This window comes from Megalopta genalis, chromosome 13 (genome assembly GCF_051020955.1).
Source record: "Megalopta genalis isolate 19385.01 chromosome 13, iyMegGena1_principal, whole genome shotgun sequence".
Lineage (NCBI taxonomy): Eukaryota > Metazoa > Arthropoda > Insecta > Hymenoptera > Halictidae > Megalopta > Megalopta genalis.
Window position 1 is genome coordinate 3,006,473 of NC_135025.1, and position 18,114 is coordinate 3,024,586.

At 45.3% G+C, this 18,114-nt stretch overlaps 1 protein-coding gene across 3 annotated transcripts in view; it reads left to right on the forward strand.

Moving 5' to 3' along the window:
• Positions 1-17,690, forward strand: part of sli (slit guidance ligand) — a 450,605-nt gene extending 432,915 nt beyond the window's left edge. For 2 of the 3 annotated variants that reach the window (XM_033476931.2, XM_033476930.2), the window contains 16 exons: positions 944-1,015; positions 1,096-1,167; positions 1,851-2,014; positions 2,687-2,888; positions 3,015-3,086; positions 3,516-3,587; positions 3,971-4,042; positions 4,139-4,305; positions 5,107-5,326; positions 6,863-7,172; positions 7,282-7,495; positions 7,588-8,067; positions 8,370-8,573; positions 8,983-9,132; positions 9,292-9,431; positions 10,505-17,690. In XM_033476931.2, the coding sequence (XP_033332822.1) occupies positions 944-1,015; positions 1,096-1,167; positions 1,851-2,014; positions 2,687-2,888; positions 3,015-3,086; positions 3,516-3,587; positions 3,971-4,042; positions 4,139-4,305; positions 5,107-5,326; positions 6,863-7,172; positions 7,282-7,495; positions 7,588-8,067; positions 8,370-8,573; positions 8,983-9,132; positions 9,292-9,431; positions 10,505-10,591 (2,698 nt within the window). In that variant the 3' untranslated portion in view covers positions 10,592-17,690. The remainder of the gene's footprint in view (positions 1-943; positions 1,016-1,095; positions 1,168-1,850; positions 2,015-2,686; positions 2,889-3,014; positions 3,087-3,515; positions 3,588-3,970; positions 4,043-4,138; positions 4,306-5,106; positions 5,327-6,862; positions 7,173-7,281; positions 7,496-7,587; positions 8,068-8,369; positions 8,574-8,982; positions 9,133-9,291; positions 9,432-10,504) is intronic. The other variant, XM_076526153.1, reaches the window with a different exon arrangement.
• The last annotated feature ends 424 nt before the right edge of the window (positions 17,691-18,114 follow it).

Sequence of the window (18,114 nt, forward strand, 5' to 3'; positions counted from 1 at the left end):
CCTTTGTTCGAGAGGCTCGGTTTTACAGAAAATCCAGATTCGAAATTACAATTTCAACCATAAAACGACTGATGCGTCTCTATGCTCCGCTTCTTCGCGAATTGGTCGAGTGCGATGAAATTTGTATTATTATAAATATTTTATATTCATTATTATATCATACAGGATTTTATGCAGGATTTACTCTTCCAGAAAATACAGATCGAGGGCACACTGTGTTATAGTAATCAACGATGCGTCTGCGCACGACCGACTTTTTCCTCGTTTTCGCAATCGTTGCAGAAGCAATGAGAATTTCTCTTTTCGCATTTTTGGAAGTCGATATTCTGTGTCGCGTTGACAGTCGTAGAAAACGTATAAAATACACGGTTGTATTTTATCAAGAATATATCGACGATATTTTATCGACAATAATTTATCGACGATATACATAAAATGCTGACGATTTTGTAGAGGGTGACCCATTTAAATCGATCCAGTAAAATATCTTCGAAACCGTCGACGATACTAAAAAATGTTCCGAACGAAATTCGAATGGTTTTAGGGGGCGCCGTATTAATCAGATTTAAAATAAATTCCCAATTTTATATTTTCATATTTCAATTATGTCGAGAACAAATACCTCGGTCGAAGAAATTGCATCCTATTATTATATTATTATATTATATGATGTATTATATTATACAATAATAATATATTTATATTATATTATATAGTAATAATAATACAATTATATTATATTATATAGTAATAATAATATAATTATATTATATAATATATTATAATATTATTAAAATTAAATTATATACACATTATATGCATCCTATAATTACTGCTAATTTTCGTGCAAGTAATTATTCGATGCATTTTCGCGGCGCATTCGCTACCGTAACGAGTGTATATTCCTTATCGGTGTCTCACGAAATAACGACCCGTTTCACAGACTCCTGTCGAATAACAAGCTGAGGGAAGTTCACAACAAGATGTTCACCGGCTTGACGAATCTTAAGACTCTGTGAGTAGAAACTTTTATGACCGTTCATAAAACGGTATCACTGGAGCACTTACTATATCCCTCGAACTTCATTTTCGCAGGAACCTCCATGGAAACGCCATCACCTGCGTTATGCAGGGCGCGTTCGATGAACTTGCACACATACGCACCATGTAAGTACCTGTTTTAACGACGGCTGACCATCTTATCCGTCACCGTGAAACTCGCGATGATTATGATTATTTACGATGATAAAAATCGCATCCTCCGCTGGACCCGGCAGTCGTAAAACGTTATAGAAAATTCTGGTCGTCGCCGATTTCTATGCAAGCAACATTCCTTCGTAGCGTTGCTTGCATAAGAAATAAATTTGAGATTTAAGAAAAATATAAAAGCGAAAGAAGAACTTCTGAGCTGCTTAAGATAATTATTGTAAATAGCCCGGTTCGTTGAGAGAACGAACGTCCGGAAGGTCTCGATTATTCAAAAACACCGGTCAGTCGGAGTCGTCGACAGGAAGTTATCCGTGGTTGCACGTTGACAGACAGAATCTTCTGTCGACGATTAAAATGCATGGCAACGCAAACCGAATACCGAATCGATGCATAATGTCGCGGTTGATATCAGAGCGCGACAAGATTTCGCAACCCTGTAATATTATATCAGCTACGATATTACACCGTGTATATTTAATTCCGGCGGTATTTCACGGAGATTGTATAGGATGGGCCTCGTTAATATTTATTATCGTGTTAATACACAAGTGCAGCAACTTCCCTAACACGCTCCGGTAAAATATTTCCGGCTTCCGTGCGCATAATTAATGGCAGTTTAATAAATTGCTCCGTGTTTCCAGCAACATGCAAGGCAATCCTTTGTCGTGTAATTGTCATCTCGCGTGGTTCGCCGAATGGCTGAGGAAACGCGACATGTCTGGTGTGTTCGGCCACTGTCACGATCCACCGCGATTGAAGGACGCCGTTCTCAAGCATATTCCGCATCACGAGTTCAAATGCAACAGTAAGTCTCGCCGTGTTAACCAACAATTCGCTCGAAAACCTTGTCCGATTTGTCCGCAAAAAATTACCAAGCTCTTCGAATTCCGTTCGACCATTTTCAATCGCCGCAATCAAACGGAATTCCAGATGGTCGGTTCTGTTCCAGATGCATAAAATTACTATACAAGATGATCTAAATTAGACTGTAGATGTCTAATTGTCTGTTCGAAGTACCATAATATCGACGATATTTTTTACAGAATTTTAAGTTCGATCGAAGTTCGCTGAAAGATCAAACATGTCTAAAAGATATTAAATTCATCGAGGAGGAAATTTGTGTCGAAGGAAACTTCTGTAAATCAAACGGGACGGAAATTTTAAATGAACATCTGTCTCGAAGTTTCGCTACTTTCCTATTTGGTTATCGCCGAACGTATTTTCCGATCGGAATTTCCAATCGCGTCGGAAACAAATAATCCTAGCTGCATCGTCCATAAAACTCGAACAAACGTGGTCCCGGAGCCTCCGCAAAACCCCATTACCTCGGCCATCCTCGAGAGAATGGCATCGTTAGCCGCGATTTCTGTAAAAGAGAGAAAGAACCGAGTGTCTGGAGCCGCGCGGAGCAATGTTCCTTTGATCTGCCGAATCGATTCCGGGATTAACGATCCGCCGTCCGTTTTACGAATCGCAGACGACAGCGTGGGTTGCCTAGGAGACGATTACTGTCCACCCCAATGTAATTGCGCCGGGTCAGTGGTGAAGTGTTCGAGGTCTCAGCTTACGGAGATTCCGCGTGGGATTCCGCCGGAAACCACCGAGCTGTATTTGGACGTGAACGAAATCAAGACGATTCAGCCGGAGCGGCTGAACCACCTGAGGATTCTCACTAAACTGTAAATAAAATACGCGTGCCGCTTTTCCCTTCACACATACACACACACAGATACCTGCACAACTCGCCGGCAACATTTTCTTCCCATCGAACGAAACGGCTCAAATCCTGCTCTATTCGGTTTCAGGGATCTGAGCAACAACCATATCGGAATGCTGTCGAACGACACCTTCAAGAATCTCACCAAGCTGTCTCACCTGTACGTTCGCATTCCGCCATCTTTCTTTCGCGACTTGATTCATCGACTGTCGTTAAAATTTTATGGCGCCGACGTTGTCTCTCGAATAGAGATTTCATGGATCTAGACAGTAGAGAAACATTTAGAGACTGTAAAACCATAGTCTTGCGATTATTCCAAACGTTCGTTGCTGCGCGTTACATTTCGCCGCAGAGTTGGTAAAAAGTAACTCGATCGACGATCGACGATCGTAACTCGTTGCTTGTTATAATCAATTTGTAACAATTTGTAACAATTTATAATGACCAACGAGTTACAATCGTTAATCGGATCAGTTGTCGCCGAGCTCTGTTTCACTGCGCCGAAAATAATCATTTAATTCGGCGCATATAATGCCGAAAATACCGACGTCGTTTGTATTAAACGGGTGATTACGTTTTCGTTTGACAGCATCATCAACTACAACAAACTGCAGTGCGTCCAACGCAACGCCCTCGCCGGTCTGACGTCTTTGAGGATGATGTAAGTTTCAATACAGCCGCATCAGTCCTTTGTAATATACCACCGCCCTAAAATTTATACGAAATTATACACGAAATTTTGTACGATTAAACGTTACACCAGACCCTCGCAAACTGCTATCGATCGTTGACAGTTTAAAAGTTCGAAACGGTTGCTTTCGGGAGCCTTTCCGGTTACAAACGTTACGTCGTTAAATCCGACGACTTTAATAAGTCAACGCGTTTCGAGCTTCCGGAAGATCCGCTCTTTCGAGCGAGGGTCGCTCGGTGAAAGCTCAAAGAAACTTTGAATCCGCATAATCGATTTCCGTTTGCCGCGATCGAGCTTCCGAAGAGCCCTCCCCTGTCGCCGACACTCCGACGTAAAATTCCGCTTTCCACCAGGTCACTGCACGGCAACGACATATCGGTGATCCCCGAGGGCACGTTCGAGGACCTCCAATCCATGACCCACCTGTGAGTATCGCGGAACGTTCCACGGTCCCGCGAACACGCTCGCGCATCGCCATATCTCTTCGGGCCCGATAATTCACCGGCCGGCTCTGTTTACAGCGCTCTCGGGGCCAACCCTCTCTACTGCGACTGCAGTATGCGCTGGCTGGCCAAGTGGGTGAAGAAGAAGGAATTCGTCGAGGCCGGGATCGCCAAGTGCATGGAGCCGCCCGCGATGCGGGACAAGGTGCTGCTTACCACGTCCGAGACCGAGTTCCAATGCAAAAGTAAGTATTCCCAGGACGAACACCGTTGGTCGGGGCAACAGTAGCCGGTTCGATCGATTCGTTCTAATCCGTACATGAAATTCCATGTATTTGTGACAGTGGCGAAGAGGTTGAATTTGTTTTGCCCTCGACGAATTCAAGTTCCTAACGCGATCCGGGATATTCGAGTCGCTCGGCTCAGTCTGCGCATAGTAATTTCTCCCAGAAATGGTCGGAGATCGGAATTGAAACCGGCAGATCCGAGAATACTAAGTCGCGATTCTTCGAGTCTCGCGGCTCGTTTTTTATAGAAACTCGAGGCAGTCGGCGAAGAAAGACAGCAGCCTGCATGCCGGTGAATATTAATATGAACGCATAGCGATGCTAGAATAAAAAGGATGGGTTAACTTTTTTATTTCTAATTTTTTGCCACGATCCGAAGGCAATTCGGAGCGCACGTGACGCGATTCGAAGGCAATTCGCAAGCCATATGCCACGATTCGACGGCCACGCGTACCTTGTCATCGCCGTAGCAATAAATTGCACAGGCGTAGGACTAGCACAGGGAAATTCGCGGCAGCCCGAAAATCGGCATTTCCGGGAGAAATCGCTGCAATTAAGGAGGACGAAAGAGACAATCTCTGCGAAGGTGAACCGGCCACTATTGCCCGCCGATCACGAATTGCCGCCGCCGCTAGGCGCACATGTTTTTGATTTTCTCACTGGCCCGTGACGCAGTCTGTTTAGTTCATGGTTTTTTGGCCCGTCGTCACAATGGGGTACTAAAATTGCTCATTAATCGTAGACCTTTCTTCCGCGCAGCCAGCCAACAGCCAGCCGAAGTCCTGGCCAAGTGCGACCTGTGCTACACCTCGCCATGCCAGAACGGAGGATTTTGCGAGGCGCTCCCGGACCGGAAGTTCCGTTGCAAGTGCGAGGCAGGATATCATGGGGACCGGTGTGAACATAAAATTGACGCGTGCTATGGAAATCCTTGCCGGAACACCGGAACTTGCAAAGTACTGGAAGAAGGAAGATTCAGGTACCGATCGCGTCTCGATTCCGGTTAGCTTTCTGGCCAGCTCGTTCGGGTCTGATCCACGTATTTGCTCGTTCAGTGGTGCCCGTAGTTTCGACTCTGCGACGGGATCGAGATAGAGCGACGTTCGACGGAATACAGTAATGCCCCCCTTACCGACGCTCGGATTGTCCACTAAAATGGACAATTTGGGAACAGGAGATACGATTATTCGAGCCTTGCGGCTCGTTTTTATAATTGTGGACAATTTATAACTATAAAAACAAAGCGCAAGGCTCGAAGAATCGTATCTCCTCTTCCCAAATTGTCCATTTTTGTGTGCAATCTGGATGTCAATTAGAGAGACGTTACTGTATTCGAAATTCGAAGACAAGATGTACAGTAAATTCTACCCAATTTTCCTTTAGCTTGTACACAAAAGCTCACAGTTCGAATAATTTCTCCTTGAACAATTTATAAACAACAGACAGAACTTTCTTCTATAATTAAGAGAAAGTGGCGAATACGACCGAGCCGGGTTCCCGACGAAAAGATCGGACGAAGACCGGGAGACCCGTCGCAGAGGATTAGAGCAGTTTGCATTCACTGTAGATAATCCCCACACACGTGGGAACACAGTAGTTTTGATCGATAATTGCGTAGACGTGCACGTGTAACACGATCGAACTCGGTGTAATTGGATATCGGCTGGAAAAACCGTGGCGTTGCATTGTAAATCTGTCCGCGGATAGAAACCGGCTCGATCCCGCGAGAGTAATCGTGCATAGAGTAGTTTGACTTGATAATTATGGGTGAGCTCGTAAACGAGAGAAACCAGACTAGTTGCACTATATAAACGATACGGTTGTCGATGAGTAGATGAATAGATCGTAGTATCGTGTAGGTTTGAGTACTTTGAATGAAATTGATAACGGGACCCCTGCACGTGAGGCCCGAAGAGTAGCAGCCGCGCGTAACTGTCTATCGACGACTAATTACGACTCGCGGTTAGTTCATTGATACATTCTTGCAATAACGATCGCACGTGGTTTCGCCGATTTAAAGAAAATCGATGATTCCGCGAATCAAATTCGATGAGAGTCGACGTTCGGTTTTGAGAAATAATTTATCCTGGAGGAAATACAGTAATGTCTCCCTAACTAACGCTTAGATTGTGCAGAAAAATGGACAATCTGGGAACAGGAGATACGATTATTTCGGCTATAAAAACGAGTCGCAAGGCTCGAATTCGCAAGGCTCCTCTTCCCAAATTGTCCATTTTTGTGCACAATTGTGAAGCGTCGATTAGAGAGACATTACTGTACACTGATCTTCTCGAGGTCACATTTTTCATCGCGAGCGTTCCACGATTACGTTAACGGAAAGGGGCGATCCCCGAGGTCGCTCGAACATTTGCCGATTAGATAAACCGCGATAAAGCATTGCCAAGGATGATGGTCGTCGATAGATCAGCTGCGTTCGGCGACATCGATTGGCGTGTGTACCGCGATCGATGGTCATGGCCAATGTCTCGATTGACGATCAGTCGGTGTGTGATAGTTGCGTCTGCGCCCCCGGGTACGAGGGACTTCGATGCGAGAACAACGTCGACGACTGCGAGGACAACAAGTGCTCCAATAACGCGACCTGCGTCGACCTCATCCAGGCCTACCGATGCGACTGCACCCCTGGATTCATGGGCGAGTACTGCGAGGAGAAGATACCCTTTTGTACAAAAGGGCACGACCCCTGCGAGAACGGGGGCCGATGCGTCGACCACGGGACCCACTATAGCTGCGAATGCCCAGTCGGCTTCACCGGCCTTAATTGTTCCACCAACCTGGATGACTGCGTTGATCATATGTGCCAGGTGGGTCCGTCGACGAAACCTTTCTCTTTGCCAAGTATCGGTGAATTTGCGCAACGGTTAGCGAGACGGTCGACCGATTTATTCATCGATGATCTCGTATTTTTTTCAGAACGGTGCTACTTGCATCGACGGCATAAACAATTACGTGTGCAAGTGCGCGGCGGAGTACAGAGGGAGATACTGCGAGGCCGCACCATCGACAGTCATGCTGTATCCACAGACTAGTCCTTGTGCCCATCATGACTGTCAACATGGTGCATGTTTTCAACCAGCTCCCGCGTCCGCCGCGGACTATCTTTGCCAGTGCCACCCCGGCTACACCGGTAATCAACAGCTTGTATTTTATATATATATATGATAACGTCACATTGAGATGGTAGCAATAAGAACTGATGAGCGACCAATGTCTATTTAGGAAAACGATGCGAGTACCTGACGAGTTTGAGCTTCGTGGACAACAGCTCGCTGGTCGAGCTGGAGCCGCTACACACGAGGCCCGAAGCGAACGTGACCATCGTCTTCTCGACCATGCAGGAAAACGGGGTTCTCCTCTACAACGGTCAGAACGGTCAGAACGGTCAGAACAGCGACCATATCGCGGTCGAGCTGTTCAACGGCCGTGTACGTGTCTCGTACGACGTGGGTAACTACCCGACATCGACGATGTACAGTTACGAAATGGTAGCCGACGGTAAACCTCACGTGGCCGAGCTAATCGCGATCAAGAAGAATTTCACGATGAGGGTGGACCACGGCCCCGCTAGGAGCATCATCAACGAGGGCCCGAAAGAGTACCTCAAACTCAGCACGCCGATGTACGTCGCCGGCGTCGCGCCCGAATTCGCCAGCATCGCGTTCACGCAGTTCCACCTGAGAAATCTGACGAGCTTCCAAGGTCGGTTCCTTATGGTACCGTAAAGTCGTTGTTGTAGTCTTTTGACCTCGGTCGAGTCCTTATCGGATTCGTTATAGTTGCGTTAGTAGACTGCGGATCTTTGTATATTCAAAATTAAAATGTCCTAGAACAATTATAAGTAACAGGAATTGAATGAAAATGTATTTCTCTTCTTGGTTGTAAAAAGTTGTAAACGGTGTAACAATGTTGTTAAATTCTTCCAATGAATGTCCATTGAGTACAGCGATTGTGTGAACGAGTTCGCGTTCGTTGATGGAGGATCTTCTTTCTTTCGGTAACAGGCTGCATCTCTGAAATGTGGATCAATCATAAATTAGTGGACTTCAGTAACGCAGCGAAGATGCACCGTGTTACTCCCGGATGCGTCTCGAACGAGGAGGAGGCTGACGAGGCGCGAGACGTCGTCGAACCCGAAGGCGTCATGAGCAACAGCGGCAGCAACGAGGAAGCTCTACCGGAAGACAACATGGCTCGCGAACATTCCGGTAGGTGTCTGTTCTAATTTGCTGAGGATTTACTGTACACCCCCCTCCAGAAGTGTTAGGAATATAGTAAATAAATTAGGAATATAGTATTAGTAATATTCTTAAATTTATATGGTCACATTTTCGTAGTTTTTCCAATCATTTTTATGTCAAAGTCATCGACTAGTGGCTAGACGTCAACTTTTCTGGTGTCCCGACCAGTCTTCAACTTTCATCAGTCATTAAGTTTTACTGCACTCTAACTTTTACCAGTGTTTCACTTTTACCAGCCTTCGAGTTTTACTAGTTTTTAACTTTAACCAGTTCTAGAATAGTAAAAACTCCGCTAACTAGCGTTAAGCGACGCTTAAGATAATTTCAAGCAGCCGAGTTCGAGGCGCACGATTAATTCGAGCGATTTCGATTGCAGACATCGTCCTGACACTGCCTGGCTCGATAATTTCCGATCCCTGCGCAGGACACGAGTGCAGGAAGGGCTCGCAATGCGTGTCCTCGCCGATCGGAAATGGCTACACGTGCCGTTGTCAGACTGGCTGGCAAGGACGATACTGCGAGAAAGGTGCGACAATTTCATCCCCTAAACATTGCCTTTACTTTTCGCACCGTTGAAAGACCGGTACAGTAAATTCTCCTTAATTCTCCTTAATTAGGGAGAAATTACTGTATAAAAAAATCAGTGGAAATTAGATCGTTCGAAACAACAATGTCCGAATTACAGCACCGACGTGTCGCAAAGAACACACCAGAGAGTTCTACAGCGAGAACGGATGTCGGAGTAGACGTCCGGTGAAGCTTGCCAAATGTTGGGGTAGCTGTGGCAATTCTTGCTGCCTGCCACGGAAAACAAAACGACGCAAGGTAGGATCGACGTTAAATAACAACGTCTGCCGAATTATACATCTATGCAGCTTTATTTTTATAATTTCTTCTAACCATAAAATGTAAGGGAAAAATTGATTTCGCAATGTTATTTCACGCGTCGTCTACCGACGATGATTTCGCAATTTTCAGTCGAAAGCTTCCTAACAAATTGTTATGAAATAAATTAATATTTCTTTCGGGGTTATCGCGTAGACAGAGACGTTCAAAACTCTTCTTCGACGAGACACGATAATTGAAGCTGCCATTAATAATGCTTCCGGTAGATAAAGTGTTAAAATAGCGATAAACTGCGTGGAACGGTGCAATATAATTTCACGAGCTCTTTATTCTTATCAAGCATAGATGGCACTTTACTTGGATGAGTTATTTCTCCGACTACGTATCCGTCTTTATCAAATCGTATTATACACCATTATATTCCAGCCGATTATTAAAGCATTCGACACGAGTCTCTTTAAACTTTCCTGATTACCAGACCCTGGATCTTTATGGATCGCAAAAGTTCGCCGGCGACAATAAAACACAAAGTTCAAGAAAACATCGCACAGTTTTACGCTACCTTTTATCTGGCAGAAGAACCGGGACGCCGGCGAATGAAATTTCACTTAAGCTTTCTTAAACATCCATGGTCCACCATTTTCCAACCCTTATTTATAAGAGTACCCCGAACCCGAAAATTACGATCCCTTAACGAACTCATTTAATATCTTAAAGATTACCATTTAAATATAGATATAAATTAAATTAAAATATATTAAATTAAATATAGGCTTAAATATTATTTTTTAAATACATATATTGCTTTTAGTCACGCAATGAAATACATATAAATTAATTCCTCCCCTTCCCTTCCCTCCCTTGATTTAATTTTCAATAAAAACCGTCATTAGCATCGTTCCAAGGGTTGTAAAATACAGTGTTGCCACCCCGAAGAGCCGTGTTTAGCCAAGAAATTGCAAATAAAATTCGTAGGCGTCTCAAAGGGAACGGGAGATGCTTGTTTTTCGAAATGGATCGAGGTGGCAGGTGTAACGAGTGTGATTTTGCAGGTGCGACTGATCTGCGCGGACGGGATGCGTTACACGAAGGACGTGGACCTGGTGCGCAAGTGCACGTGCACCCGGAAATGTTACTAGCGGGGGTCGAGGAACAGCCACAGGTGTTCCATAAATATTCGTCGAAACGTATGGAGACAAAGAGACCGAAAACGATAAAGAGAGAGAGAGAGAGGGAGAGAGAGAGAGAGAGAGATCGAGAGACCGAGAGGAAGAAACCCCCTAGAATCGAGCAAGTGACCCAATTCCGAACTTTCAACGGAAGACCACGAGTGATGTGCCGAGACTCGATCGTTGAACCGGATGCTACCGATGAAGAAGTGGTCCTCGACGTATCCTCGTGGCGAAAGCATTGGGCCACGCGGCCGAGAAAGACCCATATGATGGACACACACTCGCAAAGCCCACACTGACACACGTATCACACGCGCAGACATACCCTTTAAAACATGTCACACACACGCGGACAGACACGCATATTAACATACACACATATACACACACAGCCGGCTCAGTGTGATATATATATTCGGACGTGGAGAAAGAATAATTATTATTAAATATAATCGTGCGTACGTGGACTTACTCGGTATTTGGAAAACAGTTTCACCGCATACTAGGTATTATTAATCGTGTACGTTTCGCGTGACGAAGAGAGCGAGAGAGAGAGTGTGTGAGAGAGCGAGAGAATAGAAGGCGGAGAACGCTAATGATTATTCTCGATCACCGACGAGGATCCGTTCGCTCGGCGTGGAAAGCCGATCGACCGATCTCTCGGAACTCGGAGACACCGGTGGTGCGGTAGAAGCGTGAAATTCTGTGCGAATGTGTGCGACAAGCTTTCTAAAGGGCGTTCCCAAATTATCCAGTACAATTTTACCAGCCGACAAGCTCTGTGCAATAACAGGGAAGCTACTAGAATTACATTCGATGGCATAATCTAGATCGAGATAGAGGAACGAAAATATCCGTGAAACACCGGGTGGACAAATTGAAGTTCACAGCGGCTAAAACCTCTTCCAAAAACTCATCCAAATTTCTGTTAAGGACACCTCTCTGTTCCGTGATTCGCTGAGACCGGTAAATCGCTGATACAAGCTGGTAGGATTCAACCGAACGATTTCGGAACGTCCTCTACAGAGGAATTCGAATAAATCACATCACTCTTCTTTGAGCGTTCGACGCGCCGGATGATTCGGCTCGGAGGACCGATCCGAGGGGTCGTGAACGCGTCAGGAGCCACCGTCGGGGGTGTAATTAAACGCTTCGCTAGCAAGCCGAGCTTCGCGAATGTATTCCGCGAATGTCGTCGCATCGTCGAACGCGATCGTGTCTCGAAGTGTCGCGAACTATTTTCTTATGGATTTTAACAACGTTTTCGTAGCTTTTTTCGGAGATAAGCACGGTTCCATGGCATCGAGGAGCTGCCAAGACCGTCGGACTCGGCGAGTTCGCGACACGAGAAGCCATCGCGTTCGAGAACCGGCTTTCTTGCCGGTGTGGAGGGGTACACTAAAATCTGTTTCGTTGTCGCATCGTTTAACAATCCTTCGAGGAACGTTCCTTTCTATTTAACCGGTCGATCGTTCGCGTCGTTTATTTACACGTTCGGGAGACGCGTGTTCGAAGGGCAGGCGAGTAACGCGCGCCGACAGCAGACTCTCCTGATCAACCGTGCTCGCGAATCGAGCTGAATGGCCCCGGGAGCGGTGGCTACGCCCGCGAGAGCGCCAAAGCCCCGCCCACTCGACGAAAAGCAGCGCACACGGAGTAATTGAAATTTCCGTAGAACTCCGATATCCGTTGGCAAACGTCGGTTGCAGAGGAGCCTCTTGGCACAGTTTGGATCGCTCTCGTAAAATCTAATATTTATTAACGGTAGAAGCGCGAAACATTTTCAATCGACGATATTGCCGAGATTGCGAAGGTGCATTTACAGGAAATTATTCGATAAATTTATTTCTACGTTGCGACGAGAGTTATTAAGCGTCTGAGCAACTACATTATCGTTTTTGTAATGTACGGTAGAACCTCGTTTATCCGAACTAACGAAGAACCATCCGAACTATCCAGGCTCAAATATTTTCACCGTTGAAATGTGCTGCCATCTTAAAATATAACATTGTGCCCATGAAAGGGTTAAATCCTTACCGACTCGCGTAATAAATATTGCGCACGGATCGCCGTGGATCGAGCAATTTAGAGAATTAAAATATGTCCAAGGTTCGGATGATCGAGGCGACGCTTGAACGTTAAATATTCCAGCACTCCGTGTTTCGATTCGAGAGGGAAGTAAAGTTTAAAAAATGCGCGAGCAATGAAACTGCGAACGACAAAAGCTTCTGTATTAATGGAAAGCTTCTGCTTCTGCGGATTTGAACGGAAACGAGGCGAAGAACGGCCGAAGGATTGCTCCCAGAGCCTCGAATCTTTTCATTCCACGGCCTAAGAACGTTGTTGCTGCGAGATCGGCCGTCGCCGCCGCCGCCATCGCCGCGAAAAAGTGAAATCGGCGGCGAGGAAAAAAACGAATTTGTAAGATGTCGGATAGGAGCGCGTAATTATTTTTGTATGAGCACATTATTTATAGCGATCGAGCGTCGGCGATGATTTCTGCGATTGTTTTTCATCGGGCAGGCGTGATCATTCGTTCGGAACTACTTAAGTCCCCCTCTCCCCGTTCCACGCGTTCCGCGCGTGACCTATTTAGACGTGTACCTACTCTGCGGACATAACTGCGTTTTGCATCTTCCACTGCCAGTATTTAAGTCGTATTTATTCGTCACGAACGACCGGAAACGAGAGACCATCGTCGATCAAGCTGTCACCTGATCAACTGCCGTCTACGAGCGAACAATCTCGATCGATCACGATCGAGTCCTTTGCGCTCTGGATCCTCCGCCATCTTGGATTTCTCAAGCGTTTCCGTATCACCGTTATCCTTTATCGTGTTCCAATCGTTTAATATAGGAGACGCCCGACTCCTCGGGAAGCAAACGATCCGGTTCTGTTCTCGGTTCAGAGTGCAAGGGGTTCAATTTATTGCAAAAATACTCGACGCATCGTTTACAGTGTTGTTCAGCATTTTCCAACCCTTCGGCACGAGCGACCGTTCGAACGCTCGTTTCGCGACGCCAATAAAACGCAGCGCGCGGTAAACTCTCCCCAATTTTCCTTCAGCTTCTAAACAAAGATGGAGAATTTTGGAAGAGGAGGTACGATCGTTCGAGCCTCGCGGCTCGCGTTTTTATAGTCGTCGACATAACCGATAACTATAAAAACGCGGTGCAAGACACTCAAATAATCGTATCTCCTCTTCCCAAATTATCGATTTTTATTTGCAAGCTGAAGGGAAATTAGGGAGAAATTACTGCAAATGCTTCGGAGTTTACTGTTTCGAGGGTCCAGTCGACTACTTCTGAATTTTGTCGGTGTTTCCCCCTTCGGTCGCGTTTCGATTATTTTTCCATTTCATTCGAACTCGTTTGGATCTAAAGGAGAGACACGTGCTAAACGGATGTTTAGAGAAATATTCGCCGGGATGGTACACTTCCGTGCCGCAAGGGGACGAACTTATCTTATTATAATATTTAGATTACGTTAGGTACTATAGCGGTTCGTATAATTTGACGCACGTTTCTCGAGACTAACGCAATTTTACTTCGCGTTATCCGTCGTCGTAGGAGACGATGGAAGAAGACACGGTGCAAGAAGAAGAGGGTGGGCCAACTTCATCCCTGTTTCTACGATCTTAAAGGTTTGCTTGCGACACGCTCAGAGCTGGGTGCTCCACGAAACTTTCGTACCCCTTCGTTTTTATGGTGCTACCCTCTACAGCAACGCTGCCATAGCAGTATCACACTTACGCGAATTTAAACAATAAAAAGTAACGTATCGGTCAGCACCGATGTTTCATCGGCGCCTCTCGCGGGAACTCGCGGAAGCGAACTTTTAGCGTCGCAGAAATATCGCGGCGGGGTCCGCGTTTGCTTCTTCTTGCGTCGTGCCGGAGACTTTGTAACGAGCGTTCGTTTCTTTCCGTTTTTACTTTCGTTTTTATAGAATTCTTTTGCTATAAATATCACTATGATTATTTGTGTACGCGTTACGTTTTAGTTCGTTAAACGACGATCATCGTCGAAAGGGAAACAGACGATGGAAGGGAGAGACCGCGAGCGTATAAACGTAGCACGTCGATCACCGTTCACTTGTCGTTACTGATTTCTTTCCTTGTATACCGTAGTGAACATAATAGGTGTATCATAGTATTTTACGGTTTCATAGTATTAATAGTAACGTAAGTTGCCCACAGCGTTGCGTTCCCGAGACATTTCGTTTAATTTCGACTTCGTGTTTTCAGTTTTGCGCAGCCACGGATCGTCGGGCACTGTTGCACACTGTTGTAAACGCGCTGCTCATCGTTCCGATACTCCAAACATTTCTTAAACGGGATCCGCGGTTCGTTCGACCGTGTGGCGTAATTGTTGACAAATCATTGGACGCTGGAAATTCGACGCGACAAGAATGGTGAGCAGCGTACGGTGATTTCTCCCTAATTCGCGCTCAAAGATCGGCAATTTGGGAAGGGAAGGGACACGATTATTCGAGCCTTGCGCCTCGTTTTTATAGCTACCGGTTATCATCGATTATAGAAAACGAGGCGCAAGGCTCGAACAATCGTATCTCCTCTTCCCAAATTGTCCACTTTTGAACGCGAATTGGGGAGACATTATTGTATCTAGCTGAATATCTGCCAATCGAACGGAGAAAAGCAGGGACATGGTCAAATGCTTTCAGAACTTCGATGTCGAACATTATTTAGCGAAATTTTCGATCGATCAATTTTTACAAAGTTAATTGTTTATTCGAAATTCTGTCGTATCGACGGCAAAAGCACCGCGTGCTAACGGCATCTGCGGCGACGAAGCGACTCGCCAAACCCGCGGAGGATAAGGTAGTTTCGATTCGCTTCAATCCGCCAGTAGAAACGGTTACACAACTCGGACAGATGATTTTAATCGAGATCGCACAATAGGTTCGCGATCACGTGACGCGAGGAGCATGTAAGGACACTCGCGCGCGATTGCCGAGCGATCTTACACCGCGCGGAGCCTGTCTCGTGGTCGAATTTGCTGAACACGTTTTTCCAGTGACCGAATTTCGATATTTAATGAAAGAACCTCTGCGGACAATGTAAGCAACCATATGAACTTTATTTTAAAGAAATACAAAAGCAAAATACTGAGTCGATGCTGATTATTTTACGACCAAGACGAAGTCGTGCTCGTCTTTCTTTCCATTCGCGACGCCTTAGGGACGCGATTCGGGAATTCGCGAACTAAAACGATTCGGAACCGAGTCGATGTTAACTTTAATTCTCGTTGGACAGTTAATATTGGAGCTATGAAATATTTGTTGACGATAATAACATGCTTTTGGTAGTATTCAATATCGAGTCGTCGAGCCTAGAAAACGAGTCTCATTTTTATGGATAGAGAAGAATAAAAGCAAATTAATCTTCCCACGATCTCTTGATTTCCGGTGATCATTCCCGACTCTTTAAACAGTTTTAGATTCTCGTTGATAAGGAATATGCACGGATCGCGTCGATTATCGAGCAGCTAAATTAAAAATACTCCGCCATTGTTCCGGGCCTCCAGTCGCCGTTCTCGACCGAGTCTCCGTTAATAAGCTTGATCTCTAACGCTAAGCTCGACGATGTCAGGAAATCCGAAGTTCTGAAGGCAGTTACTGGACCTTGTCGGAGCCGGGGCCGCAGATCAGGCGAAGACATCTTGGAACCTGTGCGAACCTGTGCCGGTTATGCGAAGGAGAAATTTCGAGGGCCGTAATCATTATTGAATATCGCATTCGACCAAACATGTACGCGCGAATGATTCTGCTTCGAACGAGAGCAACGTCGCGCGTGGGACGTTTTCTAAGGCGAGAATAGCCGAAGGATAAGAACAGCGATAAAGAGCGTAAAATAACGAGAGAAAGAGAGTGAGAGAGAATGAGAGAGCGCGAGCGAGCGAACGAGAGAGAGAAAGAGTGAGAGAGAATGCAAGAGCGAGAGAGAGAGAGAGATTTTCTACGAAGTTTAACGTCTGTATTGGACAATAATGAGGGAGCAGAGAAAGAAAGAAAGCGAGAGAGAGAGAGAGAGAGAGAGAGAAAGAGAGAGAAAGTAAGAGAGAAAGAGAGAGAGAGAAAGCGCGAGAAAGAAACGAGGAAATTTGGTGAATAATGAAAGAAGAGCGTTCGAGACTTGTGATTGCTCGAAATTCCTACGAGTTATATTTGTACATTTACTTTAACGAGAAACATTTAATATATTTCACGGATCGGTGGACTAATAGCGCATGCGACTGAAGTATACCAATTTTAAGAGTCTTACGCTTAAAGTATAGCAAATGCTACCGATCTCGGACCAGCCGAACCGTGTGTGGTGGTTCCCCGGATAAATGGCGGCTCGAGCAGTTCCGGTCGGCTTGGACCCGCTCCGGGAACAGCTGGAACAGCATTTGTTTCATCACGACTCAACCTACCTAAATAACTGTAAACTGCGTAATAAATATAATTATTATTGTTCCTTCTCGATACCCACGGCGTGGTCATTTCACTACCTGCAATTCCTGGCCAAAATGGCGGACTGCGAGCACGCGAATTCAAAGAACGCGAGAGACAACGATTATTGCGATTATTGCCCAACGATTGTTGCCGAGTCAATCGTCAAAATTTTCTCTTACAGCGGCCGGAAATTCGGTAGGATAATTCATGGCAAATGGAACGCTTTGCAGCCCGTTGATCGCAGTTCTCCGGTAAACGGAGGTCTTGGAAATCGATTGGAAAGAAATTGGTAATCGCCGTCACCCACGATGTCAAAGTTTTTCAGATTTTTCGTATCGGTACTCGATGACGATACTTGCTCGAGCGAACTGGAATCTTTGACGATCGTTCGAAGCTCCGACAAGTGTAAAGCACACTGTAAATTAAACCGAGAATAAACGAGGGCGGAGAGGGAGGAGAACGAAACACTGCATGATTAGAAATATTATTAATTATACAGGCTTAGATACGTCGACCCTAGGTACTAGTGTAAAAACGAAATGTCTATGTTTATATAATGTAATAAATTCTCGGAGTATCGACGTTATTAAATAAATATACGCAAATTTTATGGACAGTCTTCATTCTTTCGCGTTTCTCGCCGTTTCCGCGCGACGGAATAATCTTTCTCCATGATTTCCAATGGAATTTTAAGCCTTTCTTAACGTACAGCAATTATTAACATTTTAATGTCGAATAAACGTACCCGAATTTCAAGAAATGCCATCATTGTTTCAGATCATTTGCCATTTAGTATTATATTATTATATTAATTAATTTATTAATCTGTAAATTAATATATACTATATATTATACCGTAATATAGTCAGAAATATTTCTTTGGCCACTCGACAGCGTAAGGGTTTACGTTAGCCTCGACTGTACTTGCTTCATTCGGCCAGTTGTTATCGGAAGCAAACGACTAATCGTCGAAGACCTGCTATTTTGTGTAGGAAACAGGTAACGCGGGAAAACCAACGATAAGAACAGAGTGG